The sequence below is a fragment of the Theobroma umbraticum genome, unplaced genomic scaffold, assembly GCF_002168275.2.
Source record: "Theobroma umbraticum cultivar Fairchild unplaced genomic scaffold, ASM216827v3 scaffold_81.0, whole genome shotgun sequence".
Classification (NCBI taxonomy): Eukaryota; Viridiplantae; Streptophyta; class Magnoliopsida; order Malvales; family Malvaceae; genus Theobroma; species Theobroma umbraticum.
The window spans coordinates 1,989,186-2,006,110 of NW_018397268.1; the positions used below are offsets into that span (position 1 = coordinate 1,989,186).

Here is a 16,925-nt window from a genome sequence, read left to right on the forward strand (position 1 = left end):
ATTTAAAGATTATGCCCTAATGTGTTGGGTTGTATACATGTTAAATAAATTATATTCGATGCCAATAAATGATTCACCAATTTCTATTGAAAAAGATATTGAAACGATTTTCATAAGATTGTCTAACTTAATAAATTTTGATCAGTGTGCTTTCTAAAGTGTTTTAAAGTTATATTATTTATATTAATATTGTATATATAAGTGTTTTTAAAGAGAATTATTTTTTAAAGTCTTGCAATAATAAAATCATGAATTGATATTATATTGGTTGGATGTGACAATAAAAATTATTTATTTATGAAGTCATGATGGATATGAAATGGGGAAAAGACTAGTTAGTAAAGATTATAATGAAAGGAACTTTATTGGTAGTTTTTTTCTCTGTAAAGTTCAATTGTAATGTGTTGATAAACATTGTTGCAATTAGTAAGTATATAAAATTTTTAAGTAATTTAAGACACTCAATAATAATATTGGATTACAAGAAATTTCAAATAAAATATTAATCATGAAACCATGTCGACTTGAACTCTGTTCGTAAAGAGATTCTTAAAGATGCCATATTTTTGGTTAACCATAGTCAAGTCCATGAACACATCCGTATATAAGTGAGGAGACCTAAAAAACTTCGAAGCTTTCAATCTTTGGAAGCAAAGCACTTGAATTGCTTTTGAGGTTTTGTTTTTTATATATGATTCTCTTGGGGTATATCCTTTACTTTTATATTAAATAACAATGATTATTAGAGAATCCAAGAAGACATATTTCGTTTGTAAGGCAGAACCTTTTAGTGACAATTACTTGTCACTTGGAAGAGGCAACCCTATATCTTGCAAGCCTATGAAAGCTGAAGAAAAGATGGGAAAGAAGAATCCAGAGACAGAACATGATGGGATCAGACTACTTTCTTTGAAATCCTTGTGAGATAAATTTTTACTATTTGATGGGATCAGATTAGTTTCTTTGAAGTCCCTGTGACATAAATCTTGTTTTTTTTTGTAACAGGAATATGGATTCTAAAGATTTAATCATTTGTTTTCCAGATGAGATCCTTTACCACATCATTACCTTCCTCCCTCTTGAATCAGCTGTCCAAACCACTCTTCTTTCTACTCGATGGAAAGATCTTTGGAAAAAGGCTTTTGTATATGGAGGTATAGAAAATGCTGTTGTTAATGTATTTAGCCTTCTTAATGATTTTGCTGAACTTCGTCCACCAAGAAGCAAGAGGGGATTCCAGTTTAACATTGGACAAGGTAGAGCCCTCTTTGCTGCCATTGCGCCTAATGATGCACTTCATCTGGATTTCTCTGCTGGGGAACAAGGATTATCGAGGTCATTTGATTGGTTGTTACCGTTGAATCTTCCTGCACATGACAAATGGCCATTTCCCTACAAACATGATAAGCTGTTGGAGCTAAATCTCCCATTGCAGCAGTTCAAAATAAAAGCTCTGTATCTAACATCAGTATGCCTCCTTTTCAGGAAGGTGCTTACTTCTCTGGTGTCGTATTTACCATTTCTTGAGAGTTTGACTATTGCAAAGTGTAATGGAGTAAAATCTTTAGATATAGAAAACGCTGCTAGGCTTCAAAAATTAACTGTCTTGGATTGCCCACAATTAGAATATTTCTGTTTTGGAGGTTCCAGCTGCTTAAAGTCTTTCCAATATCAAGGCAGATTAGTGTCTTTACGGTTTAAACCTTCCTGCAAATTTAATTCTTATCACTTGTCGAATGAACATTTTTGTCACTGTGGATTCCAATTGGAAGATGTCATGCTTGATTTCAGACAAGGCCCTCTAACACGATGGACATGGGACTTTGAAATGCCTAGCAGTGCTGGTGCTAATGGATTCTACAAAATCTGCAATTGTGGTGGCACCACCTTGTTTCAATGCGTCAAATTAATTCTGAATGGCGTAGGTCGTGCTGAATCTCTAACAATGTGCAGATGGCTTTTCAAGGCATGTTTCAGTAATTTATCTAAACTCAGTAAAGAAAATTTCAGTTTCATGCGTCTGTACAAGTATCCTCTCATAACTGATTAATCATTGATCAGTTTTATTGTCTAAACTTATTTTCTTCTGTTCTTTTTTTTATTTAGAAATCATTTTGCAAGAAGTTGCCCTCTTCAAGTACAGACCTTGGCTTTCGTTTGTTGCTGTTCAAAGAGCTTTGGTGGATTGATTGTTCAATGGAGAGAGAAAATATCAATGCCCTACTTTGCTTTCTGAAGCTCTGTCCTAACTTGGAAAGACTATATGTGATTGTAAGTTTTCCCATTTTCTTGATATGAAAAATTGGCACTAGTGCAATGCTAGCATGGATTTCACTTTTGTTTGATGAGCAATTAAATGACTTCAATGATAGAACTCGCAACAATGCATCGATTAATACGCAAATTTGATACTCTCCAATTCTCTTAACTTGCAGATTGATCCTAAATGCTATAACTTGCCTAGCACTGAAAGATTCTCAGCCATAATCAATTTTCCTGATTATAAACTCTATAATCTCAAGTTTGTCAAAGTAGAAGGATGTACAGATGAGACGAAAGAGAATCTGTTTGCAAGGCGGTTGAGAACTTTATTTCTAGGAAGTCCACTAATTATATCAAATCAAAAGTATACGGGAGTCATTCGAGGTGTCTGGTGAAGGTGCCTAAGCTTGTTCGAGGTGTCTGGCAAAGGTGTTCAACCTGGAGAAGGAAGGGAAGTATCCTTACAAGTCCTGTTCATATGAACTCTTGAATTAATCTCAATAAGTTTTCATTTATGTTTAATTTCATTGCCACGAAGAAGGCAAAATAACATTTTTCTGTATCTTTGAAGATATAATTTTTATTGGATTATTGAGTTTGTCTAGGAAAAGGTTTTGCATTTTGGACATAGTTAGTTTGGTAACTTGGGTCCTATTAGGTTCTAAGTTCATATTTCTAATTTCCTTTTACGACTGCTAACTAAAAAAAAGTGTAGAACAAAATCTGCAGGAGCTGATTGAAAAACATGCAGAATAATTGTCAGGAAAATGTGCAAAAAGAAACAAGCTAAGATTAAAGTTTCAACCTTCTTTCAACCTTCTGAGCATTATGAAATGGTATGATTCATGGAGTAGGAAAGTAAGCCTTCCCAGCTCAAATATTGTATCTCTTATCATTTTTGTTGTAAGTATATACAGTACTATTGAAGGATTTGATGTTAGGATAAATTAAATGCAAACAGAACTCTATATGTATTAACAAATGAATCACACAGTAATGTGCTAATCCCTGAAGTTCCCCTCCACTTACCAAAACAGCCATGGTTTAATGGGGATTTCGTTTGAAAACTTTTGTCTCTCTGACCAAACTCAATTTACTTGCATTATAATTAATCCTGGAACATAATAACGGGCTGCAGCAATTTCTTGTCAATTGGTCCAATCTTCTTCAAGAAATATAATTAATAAAACTTAAGGGTACTCATGGCTCATTCTTCTTGCATTATGCAGATAGGTTCTCAGGGTATATTCAATTAATTTTTTCAGATTATAGCATTCAGTCTTCAAATTATTTTGCCAGTGGGAACTTCTTTGCCTAGCATCATTATTCATCACCTTCCCCCCTTTGGAATCTCCGGTAAGCTATACTGACAAGATTTTTTCTGGCACTAGATTATAATATATCTGATAAGGGAATATAACACCTTTCTTATCCTTTGTAATATATATGATCAATTTCATGCGGAAATTCCTAATCAAACTTCTTGTTTACTCCAATTCTGGCAGCACCCTATCATTGGCTCAAAGGGAATGGGAATGTCCGTCCATTATTTTTCACAATAATAGTTTGTGTTTGTGCTGCCAATTGCTTTTTGAACAGCTAAAGATGCAAATGTACTGGAACTCAGACAACCAAAGTTAGAGTTTTTATGCCACCAAAAGTCTTCGACTTGCATAATTTAAGACTTTGGAATGGCATGATAGTCAGTTCTCGTACTCCAAAAACCTGAGGAAAAAGGAAAGAATAAAGAGATTAAATTCAGGTGTAAAAAATTGGGTTAGTAGGTGAGAACAGAAAATTTGATTTGGAAACAAACTTACGACTTAAATTACATTGATTCAATCAAAATTATATGAATCTCCAATGATAGGTGAAGTAGAGGCAGAGTACCAGAGACTTTCCTTTCAGGATTCAATTCTCTACCATGCTTACAGAAGAATGAAATTTAAGCTACTGACAAAAGTTTTCTTGTAATAAATTGTATTATTGCATAAAAATGGGAATGTAACAGTTTTCTTATCTTTATAGAGATATATGTCTAGCTTAGCTACCTAAACAAATGTGAAAAGAGATAATTAAATTATTATATGGGAAAATGACTTTGTGACAACAAAGTCAATCCACATTACTTGCATTCTAAGTCTAATGGAAGATGCAACCCTATTTAGACTTTATTTGTTGAGTTCTTTCCTGGAAAGGTCAAAGTCAAACCCCATATATATCTTTGAATAGGTAACTAACATCTCCAGTATTTTCTTTTGAAAATACTATTAATTTTGCAAACCTCTGAAAGCTGAAGAAAAGATGGGAAAAAAGAGTATGATGAAGAAGAAGAATCCAGAGACAGAACATGATCCAGATGACAGCCAAAGGAACAACTGTTAGTATTTTCTTCTGAATGTTGTTTTTGTATGTTGACACTATCAGACCAATTTTACTCCTTGCCAATTATTCTCTTATGATAGCACAAGAAAATACCTGCTCTATCTTTTTTTTGGCTTTTACTATTTGATAGGATCAGACTATTTTTCTTGAATTCCCTGTGAGATAAATCTTGTTTTCCTACAGGAATATGGATCCTAAAGATTTCATCAGTTGTTTCCCGTATGAGATCCTCTGCCACATCATTACCTTCCTCCCTTTTGAATCTGCTGTCCAAACCACTTTTCTTTCTACTCGATGGAAAGATGTTTGGAAAAAGGCTTGTGTACTATATGGTACCATTGAAGATGCTGTAGTTACCATATTGAGCCTTCTTAATGATTTAGCTGACCTTCATCCACCAACAAATAAGTGGGGCTTCCAGTTTAACTTTGGCCATGGTAGAACCCTCTTTGCTGCTATTGCACCCAATAATACACTTCATCTTAATTTCCTCGCTGGGGAACAAGAACTGTCAAAGTCATTTGATTGGTTGTTACCGTTGAATCTTCCAAAGCGTGATAGATGGCCATTTCCTTACAAATATGAGAAGATATTGGAGATAAATTCCCCATTGCCTACTGGTCAGCAGTTCAAAATAAAAGCTCCGTATCTAATATCAGTATGCTGCCTTTCTAGCAAGGCGCTTACTTCTTTGGTGTCATATTTACCATTTCTTGAGAGTTTGACTCTTGCAAAGTGTAATTAGATATAGAAAATGCTGCTAGGCTTCAAAAATTAACTGTCATGGATTGCCCACAATTAGAATATCTCTGTTTTGGAGGCTCTTGTTTAAAGTCCTTCCAATATCGAGGCAGATTAGTGTCTTTTCTGTTTAATGTGTTCTGTAATTGTAATTCTTATCGCTCGTGGCTTTCACGTATGCATCATCGTGGATTATACTTGGAAGATGCCATGCTTGATTTCAGACAAGGCCCTCTAACACATTGGACATGGGACTTTAAAGAGCCTTCCTCTTATACTCCTTACTATTATGGATTATACAGAAGAAGCTGGAATTGTGTTGATCCTGTTCATATGAAACTTTAAATTAAACTCAAACGGTTTCACTTATGCTTAATTTCATTGCCAAGAAGAAGAAAGCAAAATTCAGTTTTGTAACTTTGAACTCATAAGGACATGGTTTCTATTTTTCTTGAATTATTGAGTTTGTTCAGGAAAACATTTTGATTTTTGGACATGGTTATAGCTTATGACTTGTTTCACATTAGCTTGTAAGTTCATTTTTCTAGCTTCCTTTTATAATTGCTTATTAAAAAAAACAAATGCAGAGCCGGACCTAATTGAAAACCATGTAGAATAAGTGCCATGAAAAGGTGCCAAAAGAACCAAGTCATGCAAGCTAAGATTAAGGTTTCAACCATGTGTAACCATTATGTATGCTGAAAAAGTTTTATATTTATCAAACAACTACATTAATTCAATCAGAATTATATGGATCACCCATGACTGGTCAAGTAGAGGTAGAGTCCTAGACCCATTCCTTTTAGGATTCAATTCTCTTCCATCTTACAAAAGAACGAAATTTAAGCTACTGACAAGAATAACAGAAATCATTTGCATGTAAAATTTATCAACAAAAGCGTAAAATCTTTACAAATAAAAAGAGCTAGAGGGCTTGATAAATTAGTTGTCTTGGAAAGGGGTTGAAAACTTTATTCAGAATGAGGCCATAGATCTTCACCAAGTCTTAAGGGGGCTTGCTTGCGGTGTCTGGTTGAAGCACCTAAGCTGGAAAATGAAGGGACGAGGGATGCATACCAGTTTGAAGAGGTTAAAAATTTCCACGAAATTTGTCCTGATCATGATCATATGAAGTTCTAACTGTCTCATACGATTTATTTCTTTGTCAAGTAGAGGCAGAGTACTAGAGACATCCCTTTCAGGATTCAACAATTCTCTTATATCTTACGAAAGAATGAAATTGAAGCTACTGACCAGGGTTTTCTGGCAAGAAGTTGTATTACTGAAACAATGGGAATATAACAGTTTTCATATCTTAATAGAGATATATGTCTCGCTTGGCTACCTAACCAAATATGAAAGGAGATAAATAAATTAGTACTCCTGGAAAAGCAACCCTATATAAGTTCAAAGTCAAAACCACATATATATATATATATATATATCTTCTAATAGGCAACTAACATCTTCAGTATTTTCTTTTGAAAATGCTCTTAATTTTGAAAGAAGAATTCAGATACAGAACATAATCCGGATGAGGTATACAAGGTTTTTGTATATGCAGTGTGTAGGTAGACAAGTTATAGTGAATCCAAATCTATATGTTGTTGATCTGATAATATTTCACAAAAAAAAAAAAATTCATATAAAAATATTTCAAAATAAAAAGTTGAAATTTGATGAGCAAAAGGGGAATTTGACTAGGTTAGACTACTAGTAATAGAAAATAAAAAGAAGTAAACTTTATGATTGATGGTTTGACTAGTTAAAAGTATTTGTATTAAAGATTTTTCAATACTTCTGTATTATTTATTATTTGTCATTTTTTCCGTTACTTTTATCGTTTTTAGTTATGATTTGAATAACTAATCTCTTAAAATTTTAATAAAATTTGATTGTCTTTCTAAAAATAAAAAAACGAAAAGGTAATAACGGTTACTAACGAATTCTCTGTCTCTACAAGATACGTACAGTTATTTTTCATAAAAAATTAAAAAGTATCGTATTACACTAATTATTTTCTTTTTGGATCAGGAAGGTGGGAGATTTCTTATTCATGATTCACTGATTGCTTCAATCTGATACATGTTAGTACAACTTGTATAACCTGAAAGATATGTGATAAAATGATTTTGATAAACATATTGCTCGTGCTTATATGCCAGAATAAAGCTGAAGAGGTTTACTATCATTGACTTGCATTTCATGTTGATTTGGCTGACTTCTTCTTCTTCTTTTTTGTTTTTTGCTGAATTAGAAACAATTTTATTGAATATGAATGATTGATACAAAATCTGATCAACTGAAGGAGATCATGTTAAAGCTTACAAGAGCACACCATGAGGAGAGAAGTGAAACAATTCCCAATACAGCAAAGAAACAACACCCTACAATAAAAACCTTAAGAAACAACAAAATTGAAACAACACCCGACACCCAAATATGATTAAGTTGTCTATAGCAATAGAACTCATGATATGTGATAACAATCATAATATTTGAATCATAAGGAATTTATTTAGGTACATTAGATTCCAGGGCTGATTGTGAACAAGAAAAGAAAATGTAAATAACTTAAACTAGAAGATAAAAACATGCAATGAGAACATCCCTAGACATAACACAAGCAGACAGACGGTGCTGAAACTGTGATACGCATAGCTGTTTTTCCTAAGGGAAAAAAACAGTGGGGTTGTTATCCCCAAATGGGAGCACCAGACCAAGTCCCACGTCCTCTGGTGAGTGCAGCAGCTCGTCAATCATCTGTTCCCAATCCTCTGTTTCCGTGCTCGCCTCACGTTCTGGCCTCTCCGCTTGCACCTTCTCTCCACTCTTCAGCATCACTTCTGGTGTTGCCATTGTTGCTGATGCTGCTGCTACAGACCCTTGGGAATGAGACGCCTTGGTAAGCGTATCAATCCTCTTGTCAATATCCTCCAGGTTTTGCTCGAGCAACCTACCGAGGTCATTCAAATCCTTCATGTTCAAACTCTCCAACCCTTGTCCAGCCAGGCATTGGAACATGACTTGTGTGATCTCTTTCTCACGATTGTCCTTAGACTGTCTCTGGAGCTGTTGGTTGGCGATTTCAATCCTTTGCCTAAGGAAACTCTCTTGGTTCATCATCTTCTTGCTTTGATCCATCGTAGGCACCTTCTTAAAATCCGAAAGCACACTCTGGGCTCCCTCAGGGGATGGCCAAACCACAGGTTGAGTGTCATAAGGACTGTAGATAATCACACAAGCTTCTATCCCGCAAAGCGTACTCAATTCACTCGCCTTCTTCAACAGACCCTTCTTTCTTATCCTGAAGGTAGCTTTCCTTGCAGAATCATCGACGATGTAGGAAAACTTCTCCTTCCTTGGTGTCATGGCTGCCTAGAAACCAAATAGTTGGAATTGAAAGCTTTCTATGCACTCTTTACCCAAACAGCCTATGCTATATATAGAGATAAAGGGATCCCATTGTTCTTATCGCAAGATTATAGTGGTATTGGTCCTTGTTGCACATATTAATGATGACTTAATAGGAAAGGAAAAACTATCAGGGCACCCCTATTCTTTCATCCAAAAATCCCATTATAGTCTTTTATTTGAAGTGGATTGATGCAAACATTGACAAAATATCTTTGTGGAGGGAGTGAAAATTTGCTCAAAACAATGCAATTATAGCTGTAAAGGATATGAAAAGATCTTGGTCTAAGGATATCAAAGCTGTAATGTTACATACAAAATTCAATTTGAGAAGTTGGTTGGAATTGGGCTGGCTTCTCTTAACGTAAGACATGATGATTCTTGTTTCCATGATAGGATCTAGCATGAATCATAAAATGTTTTTTGGTTTTATTCATCCATTCATACACATTTGGTATTTTGTTTTTTTTTATTGCTAATTTTGGTAATTACAGATCACACATTTAAGTGTGATAATTAAGAAAGGACAAGAAGATCTATGATGTCAATCCCATAGTGTAACAAAATGCTCTTGTTCATATAGAAATTACATATGCAGACAAATGTTTAATTGTTCCTTATCAATAGGATGATTTAAGGAGAAATCATTCGTGTTTTAATTTGATATGTGTGTATGTGGCGCTCAGAAAATTTTGATCCCATAGTCCGTTATGGAATGTAACTAGTATCAAAGAGTTAAGTTAGAGTTCCGTCATTAGATTAAACAAGATTAGTCCATTCCATCAAATTTAGATACCTCATCTACAGCACGTATAACGGAAAGTTAGATTATTAATATATAACATTAGATAAAAATTAATTAATAGATAATACTTTTTTAGTGAGTTTTCTTTTTATCCCCATTTAAATAAATTTTTCTTTTTAATTTCACAAAGTAAAAAGTATGTTTGAAATGTACAAAACGTTTGGTTTTTTTCAGAAAAAAGGGTTAAAAAACTTTGTAATTTTGAAACAATGAAAGATACATAAATAGTGCGTAGCATATTCCAATTACAATTTTTGTAACTTAATTAGTCTAATATATTAATAAGGAATGTAAGGTGAATATTAAGGAATGCAAGGTGGTGTATTATTTTGTTAAAATGGTTAGAGGATGGGTGTTTAGATTTTTGTATTTTGCTCTTTCTTAATTTACACCAACATTTTATTTTTGTGTATGCATTGTGTAGGCAGACAAGGTTTTTGTTATAGTAGACTTTTAAATTGAGATATTTCTTTTAATTTTATTTTGATTTGTTTTCCATTGCTGAACCAAAAACTTTGAGTTAATAATTTTTCTAATTTTCATATTTTCCCAAACTTCAAAAAAGTGAATCCAAATTAATATGTTGTTTATCCAATATTATTTTTTAAAAAATCTCATAAAAAAATTTCAAAAAACAAAAAAGCCAAAATTTGATTAACAAATTAAAGGGAAATTTAACTAGGCTAGACTTTTAGTAATAGAAAAAAAAGAATTGGAATGGTCAACTTAGGACTGATGGGTTGACAAAAATAAAAGTATCTCATAGTAAAGATTTTTCCACATTTTGTAATATTTATTACCTGTTAGGTTTTTTCGTTATTTTTATCCGTTTTTAGTTATAATTTGAAGAATTGATCTTTTAAAAATTTAATAAGATTTCATTAGCTTTCCAGAAAAGAAAATGAAAAGAAACAAAGACAACGGCTACTAACTAATTCTATGTTTCTATACAATATGTATTGTTATCATTTACTAAAAATTAAAAAAAATTCATATTTCACCAATTATTTTCATTTTGAATAAAAAAAGGTTGACGATTTCTTATCCATGGCTCACTCACTGGTTCAATTCAATACATGTTAGCACTGATTTTTTTTGGTTTCTTCACAACATATATATATTGCCGAGTCTTCAACCTTTAGACATGACATTAATGTTTAGTTTACCCCTACTCTTCAACCTTGTGCTGAATAATCAAAGGTGGCTCTTAATTTTCATTCCCTTCTGCATTCTAATTTATTGCTGATTTTATTCATATCCAAAGAACCAAACCAAACCAATCCTTAATCATGAAATTTTTAGCTTAGCTAATGCATATATATAATTTCCAATATTTTTATGATTTCTATTGCAATGCACTGCTCTGAGCCCAAGGTATCGGCTTTGTCGAGGGGAAGATGAGAGTCAAGCTGTTGTCTATCCTTCTCTCCTTGTCGTACTTACATTGCACGCCTTCTTCTGTCTTTGACTTGCTCTGCCTACCCTGATGAATATTTTGTCTTTTTCATATATCGAATTTTAATCTATATATATATTTATATATGTATATAGGAACTAACATATTTTAATATATATATATATATGTATAAAAGACATATGTTTTGGCTCTTTTTAGGCCTTGTTTGATCAGCACAGGGATCAATAGTTTTTAAAAATTAACTAAACATAGAATTAGTTTAGTTGGTTTGATTTTGAATCAATGGATCAAAATTTTATTATTTTTTATGAATTATAAAATTAAAATTCATAATTTTTATCTATAATTATAAAATATACAAATAATGTATAAATTAAATATATGTATATATATAATATTATTTTATTATATATATGAAATTAATGACACAACTTATATACTATAATGTTTTATATTAAAGTTCGAATAAATAATAACTAATTATAAATAACATGTTATAAAAACTAAGGTGAAAATTAATAAGGTTATTAAGTGTAATCATATAAAAAAGTTTATTATAAGTTATAGTAATGCTTATATAGAAATTATGTATATATATATAATATTTATATAATTATATATAGATTCATAATATTTTACGTTACAAACCATTACCAAGATGTAATAATTACAACATATTAATATGTAGGATATTTACTATCATATATTATAACATTAATATATAAGTTATATCATTTAAAATATATACCTTGTAATTTTATATTAATACAAATTTATAAATAAATATATAATTAAAATTAAATTACTATGATTATGATTTGTATACGTACAAATAATAAATTAATATATTTTAAGTATATTATTAATTAAGTTTATCGTTAATTTTCTTAATATATATAAAAATATTTATATATTAATATATATATATATATAATGTTTATAAAAAATTAGTTTGATGTTTTGGATAAATAGGTCTAAAAATTTTAAAATCGAGAATCGACTTAAAAACCAATTGAACTAAACATTTGGATCAATTGATCTAATAGACCAATTAGGTTAAACTGTTTTATTCAAATCACATTTGGTTTGGATTGGTAATTAGTTTTGTTTGGTTTTGCTCACCTCTACTTTTGAGAGTCTTTGTGTTCTAAGGGTAGCGTTGTGGGGTGTGAGTCTTGGATTTTCTTCAGGTGGTGTTTGGAGTTTTGAACCAGGGGACATGAGAGTGGACGTAAAAAAGAAATAAGGATAAACGCTTGACTGGTAGAGTCGGACTAGGAAAATACAAAACCATTTTTGGTTATGAGAGTAAGAGTGTTGGTTATAGTTGCAAGGTTGTGATTAAATACAAGTTAAAGGGAATGAAAATATTTGTTCGTGACATGGAATTCTTTTGTTGCTGATGTATGATGTCTCATGAGTCATTTGTTGGTGTATTTTCAAAATAAAAGAATTGTCTCTTAATATGAAAAGTTATCTTGACTCAAAAGTTATGAGATAATTGGAAAAAAACACAAATCAAAGTTAGAATATGAAAAATTATTTGTTAATATTGTAGTTCAAAAAGTATACCTTATGGAATGAGTGGTTGTCATTTTGTAATGTGAAATGAAAAGTTATCTTTTCATATTACAGCTTAAAATTTATGTTTTATGGAATAAACGGTTGTCTTTTTATAAGATGACTATTGAAACAATATTTTTATTTAAGCATTGTGCCTTGCAAAGTGCAAAGGCATGTTTAAAACAAAAAGATGCTTTGATGAAAGAGTTATGTTTTTGAAGAAGAGACACTTGCGAGCTTATGTAAAGAATTTATTACCAACCATTTTGACATATCAAAACAAACAAGACAAGAACAAGGAAATCAAGAGTAAGAGAAGTGTTATATTCTGATAACTAACTAACTCTACGTTATTATATACTTGGAGTGTAGTCAAATATGCTTTTTATGTATTGTTTTTGTTTTTTTTATGTCCCCCATCTACTTGTTCTGAAGCTATTTACATCAATCTCATTCAACAAACGGTAAGTTATTTACTTTTGCTACACTGCAATGATCTTTCCTTCTTTTTCTTCTTTTCCTTTGTTTTGAACTTTTTTTTATAATGCATTGTGTGCTGAATTGTTGAATCCATTTGAGTTTATTGTTGTGATTGAGATTTTATCTGAGTTCAAATTTAGACATTGAGATTCTGCTAGTAAGTGATGAATTTATTCTTGTTTATTTTTCATGCCTTTTGTTTGATAATGATATTGGATTTTGGAAATGCCTTTTCACACATTGATTTATTGTGCGAAGCCATAGGACATGTAACATTCAAACATGTCCCCTACGAAGGCAACCATTGTGCTTATCAACTTGCAAAACGAGGAATGAGACACAACTCTTTATTCATTGCTTGGCTTTGATTTTGGTTATGATAATAGAAAAAACTTGCTGTTGTGATTGTTGTCTGCTGGCTCTTTGTTTTGATTTTGAGCATGATTCTATTATGATGGGGCATTATTCGGGTTGTTTGTTTCAAAGTAATCAAACTGGTTACATGAGCCTTTCTTGCTAGCTTGTTACCCAGTACTTTGTATTTTACATGCTATTAATGAAAATGCATGAATGACATAACAAAAAAATTTTTCTTTGATGTTCAATATTTGGTATAAATTTTGTAAAATTTGCATACTTTACTTTATAAGTTGCTATAAATTTTGTAAAATTGGTAAAATTTATAAAATTTGGACTTTTTTTTTGTAACATATTAGAATGTCAAATGTGTTGTTATTATACAATTTAAGAGCATATTTTAAATGTTGTCATGCATTTTAGGATTGCAGTCATATATTATATGATTGGATATTAATTTTGCTGCAAAATCTCATAAAAAACTGTAGCTAAACTCTTCCATACATTGGCTAAGGCTACACTTTTTCTAAGTGCAATCTTAATTTAAGGCAGCAGATTTTTAAGCATATTTTTCTGCAGCCATGGATCAAAATGTTGTAGTGTAAAGATAACCTTATTTACACCAACATCCTTTCCAGTTGCAGGGCTGTGAATCAACACAAGCTAAAGCAAATGACAAAATTCTCAAGGGAGATGAGAGCAAATGTACTTAACTAGCTGTAGGGAAAGGTTAGGGGAAGCAAGGAAGTACCAAGGCACGGTAACAGAAAGTTGGGTATTTTGAACAGGGATTTGGATGAAATCCTTTACCAAGTTATACCCTTGTTGCTTCAAGAAAAAGAGCAAGTGAGAACTTGTCTATATATTTTCTTTTATGAGGGATTTTGATCGATGTTGTTTTCTTGACAGTAATTTGGATGCTAATGATTTCATCAGTCGTCTACCTAACAATATCCTTTACCAAATCATTTTCGTGGCTGCCATTTCGATCTGCTGTTCGAACAACGTTTCTTTCTACTCAGTGGAAGGACCTTTGGAAAGAGATCTTTCTACTCAGTTGAATTCGGTACATGATGTAACAATGGAACGTGTTGTTGTTATTATATTTAGATTTCTTAATGATTTTGCTGAACAACATGTACCAAGAAATAAATGGGGGTTCCGCTTTAACTTGGCCGAGGTAGAGCTCTCTTTGCTACCATTGCGACTCCGTCTTTATTTCTCAACCGGGAAGAAGAATTGTTAGAAGTCATATGATTGGTCTTTACGTCTTTCAAAAGAAAAGAAATATTATAGGTCTTCACCATTGAACCTTCCATTGTCCAGGACTGGAACCTTCCATTGTACACTGAAAGGAGTATATATATAGTGTTTTTGTGGGATTTGTATATATGAGAGGGGAAACAGAGGCAAAGAAACCTAATGTTTCAGGTGGAGGCAATTAAGCCTTCGTTTAACGGGAATTTCCTTTGAAAACTTGTCTCTCCGACCAAAATCAATTTACTTGCATAGAATTAACCCTTTCCTGGAAAAGGTTCCATGCTGTTTTAAAGTGACTTTATACTGTCCAAATTCTTCTCAGGAAAGATCATAGTCTTACCTGAAATATATATTTTAATAAGCAGTCAATAATGACCCGCCAACAGGTTTTACCATGGCAAACCTCTGAAAGTTCAAAAGAAACAAAACGTGAGGAAAGAAGAGCAGGCTGCGGTATCTAGAAGAATCATCAGGGAAAGAAAGAGCATGAATGATCTTGGTAATAAGCCAAGAAACAGTGGAAAGTAACCTGGTCAAACCAATTTGAGCTCTTGTATAAATCAATCTTGTATTTGAACAGATATTTGAAGGTGTTGATTTTGTCAATGGCTTAGCTGACAACATTCTTTGCAAAATCATTCACTTCTATCAAATGAAGCATCAAGTGATGGAGCATGATCACGATGGTACCAGTTACATAACAAATATTGCCAAGTAAGAACTGTCTCTCCTTTCTTTTTATTTACAATTTGGTAAGATCAGGCAAAATTTTAGTGATGAAACCATTTCTGATATCAATCTTATTTTTCAGGAATTTAGATCCTAATGATTTGATCAGTCGTTTACCTGATGACATTCTTTGCCACATCCTTTCCTTGCTCCCTTTTGAATCTGCTGTCAGAACCACTTTCCTTTCTACTCGATGGAAAGACCTCTGGAAGAAGTCTTTAACGGCTTCCATGCATGATGGATCCTTGGAAGATGCTGCTATTACAGTATTGAGCTTTCTTAATGATTTTGCTGAACTCCATCGACCAAGAAACAAATGGAGTTTCCAGTTTGACTTTGGCCAAGGTAGATCCGTTTTAGCCGCCATTGCACCTAATAACACACTTCACCTTGATTGCTCTGCTTTTGGGCAAAAAATCCAAGGCCATTTAATTGGTTGTTGAAGTTGAATCGTCCATTACGTGATCAGTGGCCATTTCCTTATAACTCTAATGAGTTGTCGGAGACAAACCGTCCATTGCCTAACCCCCGCCACCGGCTATCCTCCTATATATTCAAAATAGAAAATTTGCATCTCATATCAGTAAGCCGCCTTACTTGATTGTTTTGGATTGTCCACAATTAGAACACTTCTATTTTGGAGGTTCCTGTTTAAGGTCTTTGCGATATCGAGGCAGATTAGTGTCCTTTCAGTTTAAAGTTTCCTCCAAATACAATCCTTTTGGCGGATGGTTCAACCTGGACGACGCCATGCTTGACTTCAGACATTGACTTCAAACAATGATAGCTTCATCTCAAGCAAAATCATACAGTTCGTAGAATCACTTACACTATGTAGATGGATTGATCACTCTCTCAAACATTAAGTTTTCAAACAAACTTGGTTTCTAAAATGAGCATTAGGCTGTAAATTGTCCACTCTGAAACAAAATTTACCGGTTTCTATACTCCTAACTACTCATGGCTCAAAATTTGATCAGTTTTTTTGGTACCCATTTGTAGGCATTCATCTATAGGTGCTGGATTTTTTTCAATAGCTTGAGTGGGTTTTGTTTGCAGCGGCTAAAAGAGCTGTGGTGGATTGATTATTCAGTTGAGAGACACAATATTAATTCCCTACTCTGCTTTCTGAAACTTTGTCCAAGGCTGAGAAGACTCTATGTAACTGTAAGTCTCTCCATTTTCTTCATATAAAACGTTGAGCTTGTAGAGGTGAAACATTTCAATGAGTGTGATGGTAGAACTGACAACATTGCAACCATTTAATGCACAAAGTTTGATATATTCTCTTCAAAACTCTAACTTCATAAAGCAATTGGCACCTTTATTCAAAGCAAGACCAGTAATTATAGCAAAATCAAATGGAACTTGTTCACGGCTTCTGGTAGATGTACCTGAGCTGAAAAAAGAAGGGAACTGTCACGAAAATTTGAAGAGGTCAAAAATCGTCACGAAAATTGGCCTCATCATGTTCATATGAAGCTCTAATTCTCTTCTCTCGTCATGCTTGAT

The 16,925-nt window shown here is 32.7% G+C and overlaps 2 protein-coding genes and 1 pseudogene across 2 annotated transcripts; 2 read left to right on the top strand and 1 right to left on the bottom strand.

The window, feature by feature from the left end:
• Window positions 1-1,009: 1,009 nt before the first annotated feature.
• On the top strand, window positions 1,010-2,657 carry LOC110425479 (F-box protein At2g39490-like). Its single transcript, XM_089785106.1, has 3 exons — window positions 1,010-1,966; window positions 2,107-2,271; window positions 2,436-2,657. The coding sequence occupies exons 1-3, from the start codon at window positions 1,010-1,012 to the stop codon at window positions 2,655-2,657; spliced, it is 1,344 nt and encodes a 447-aa protein (XP_089641232.1).
• Window positions 2,658-4,524: 1,867 nt separating this feature from the next.
• On the top strand, window positions 4,525-5,733 carry LOC110425480 (F-box protein At2g39490-like). Its single transcript, XM_089785107.1, is given in 3 exon segments — window positions 4,525-4,642; window positions 4,831-5,387; window positions 5,390-5,733. Coding segments are annotated over 2 exon segments (897 nt in total). The 5' UTR covers window positions 4,525-4,642; window positions 4,831-4,834.
• A 2,292-nt stretch (window positions 5,734-8,025) lies between these two features.
• On the bottom strand, window positions 8,026-8,760 carry LOC110425221 (agamous-like MADS-box protein AGL80 pseudogene; annotated as a pseudogene).
• Window positions 8,761-16,925: the final 8,165 nt, after the last annotated feature.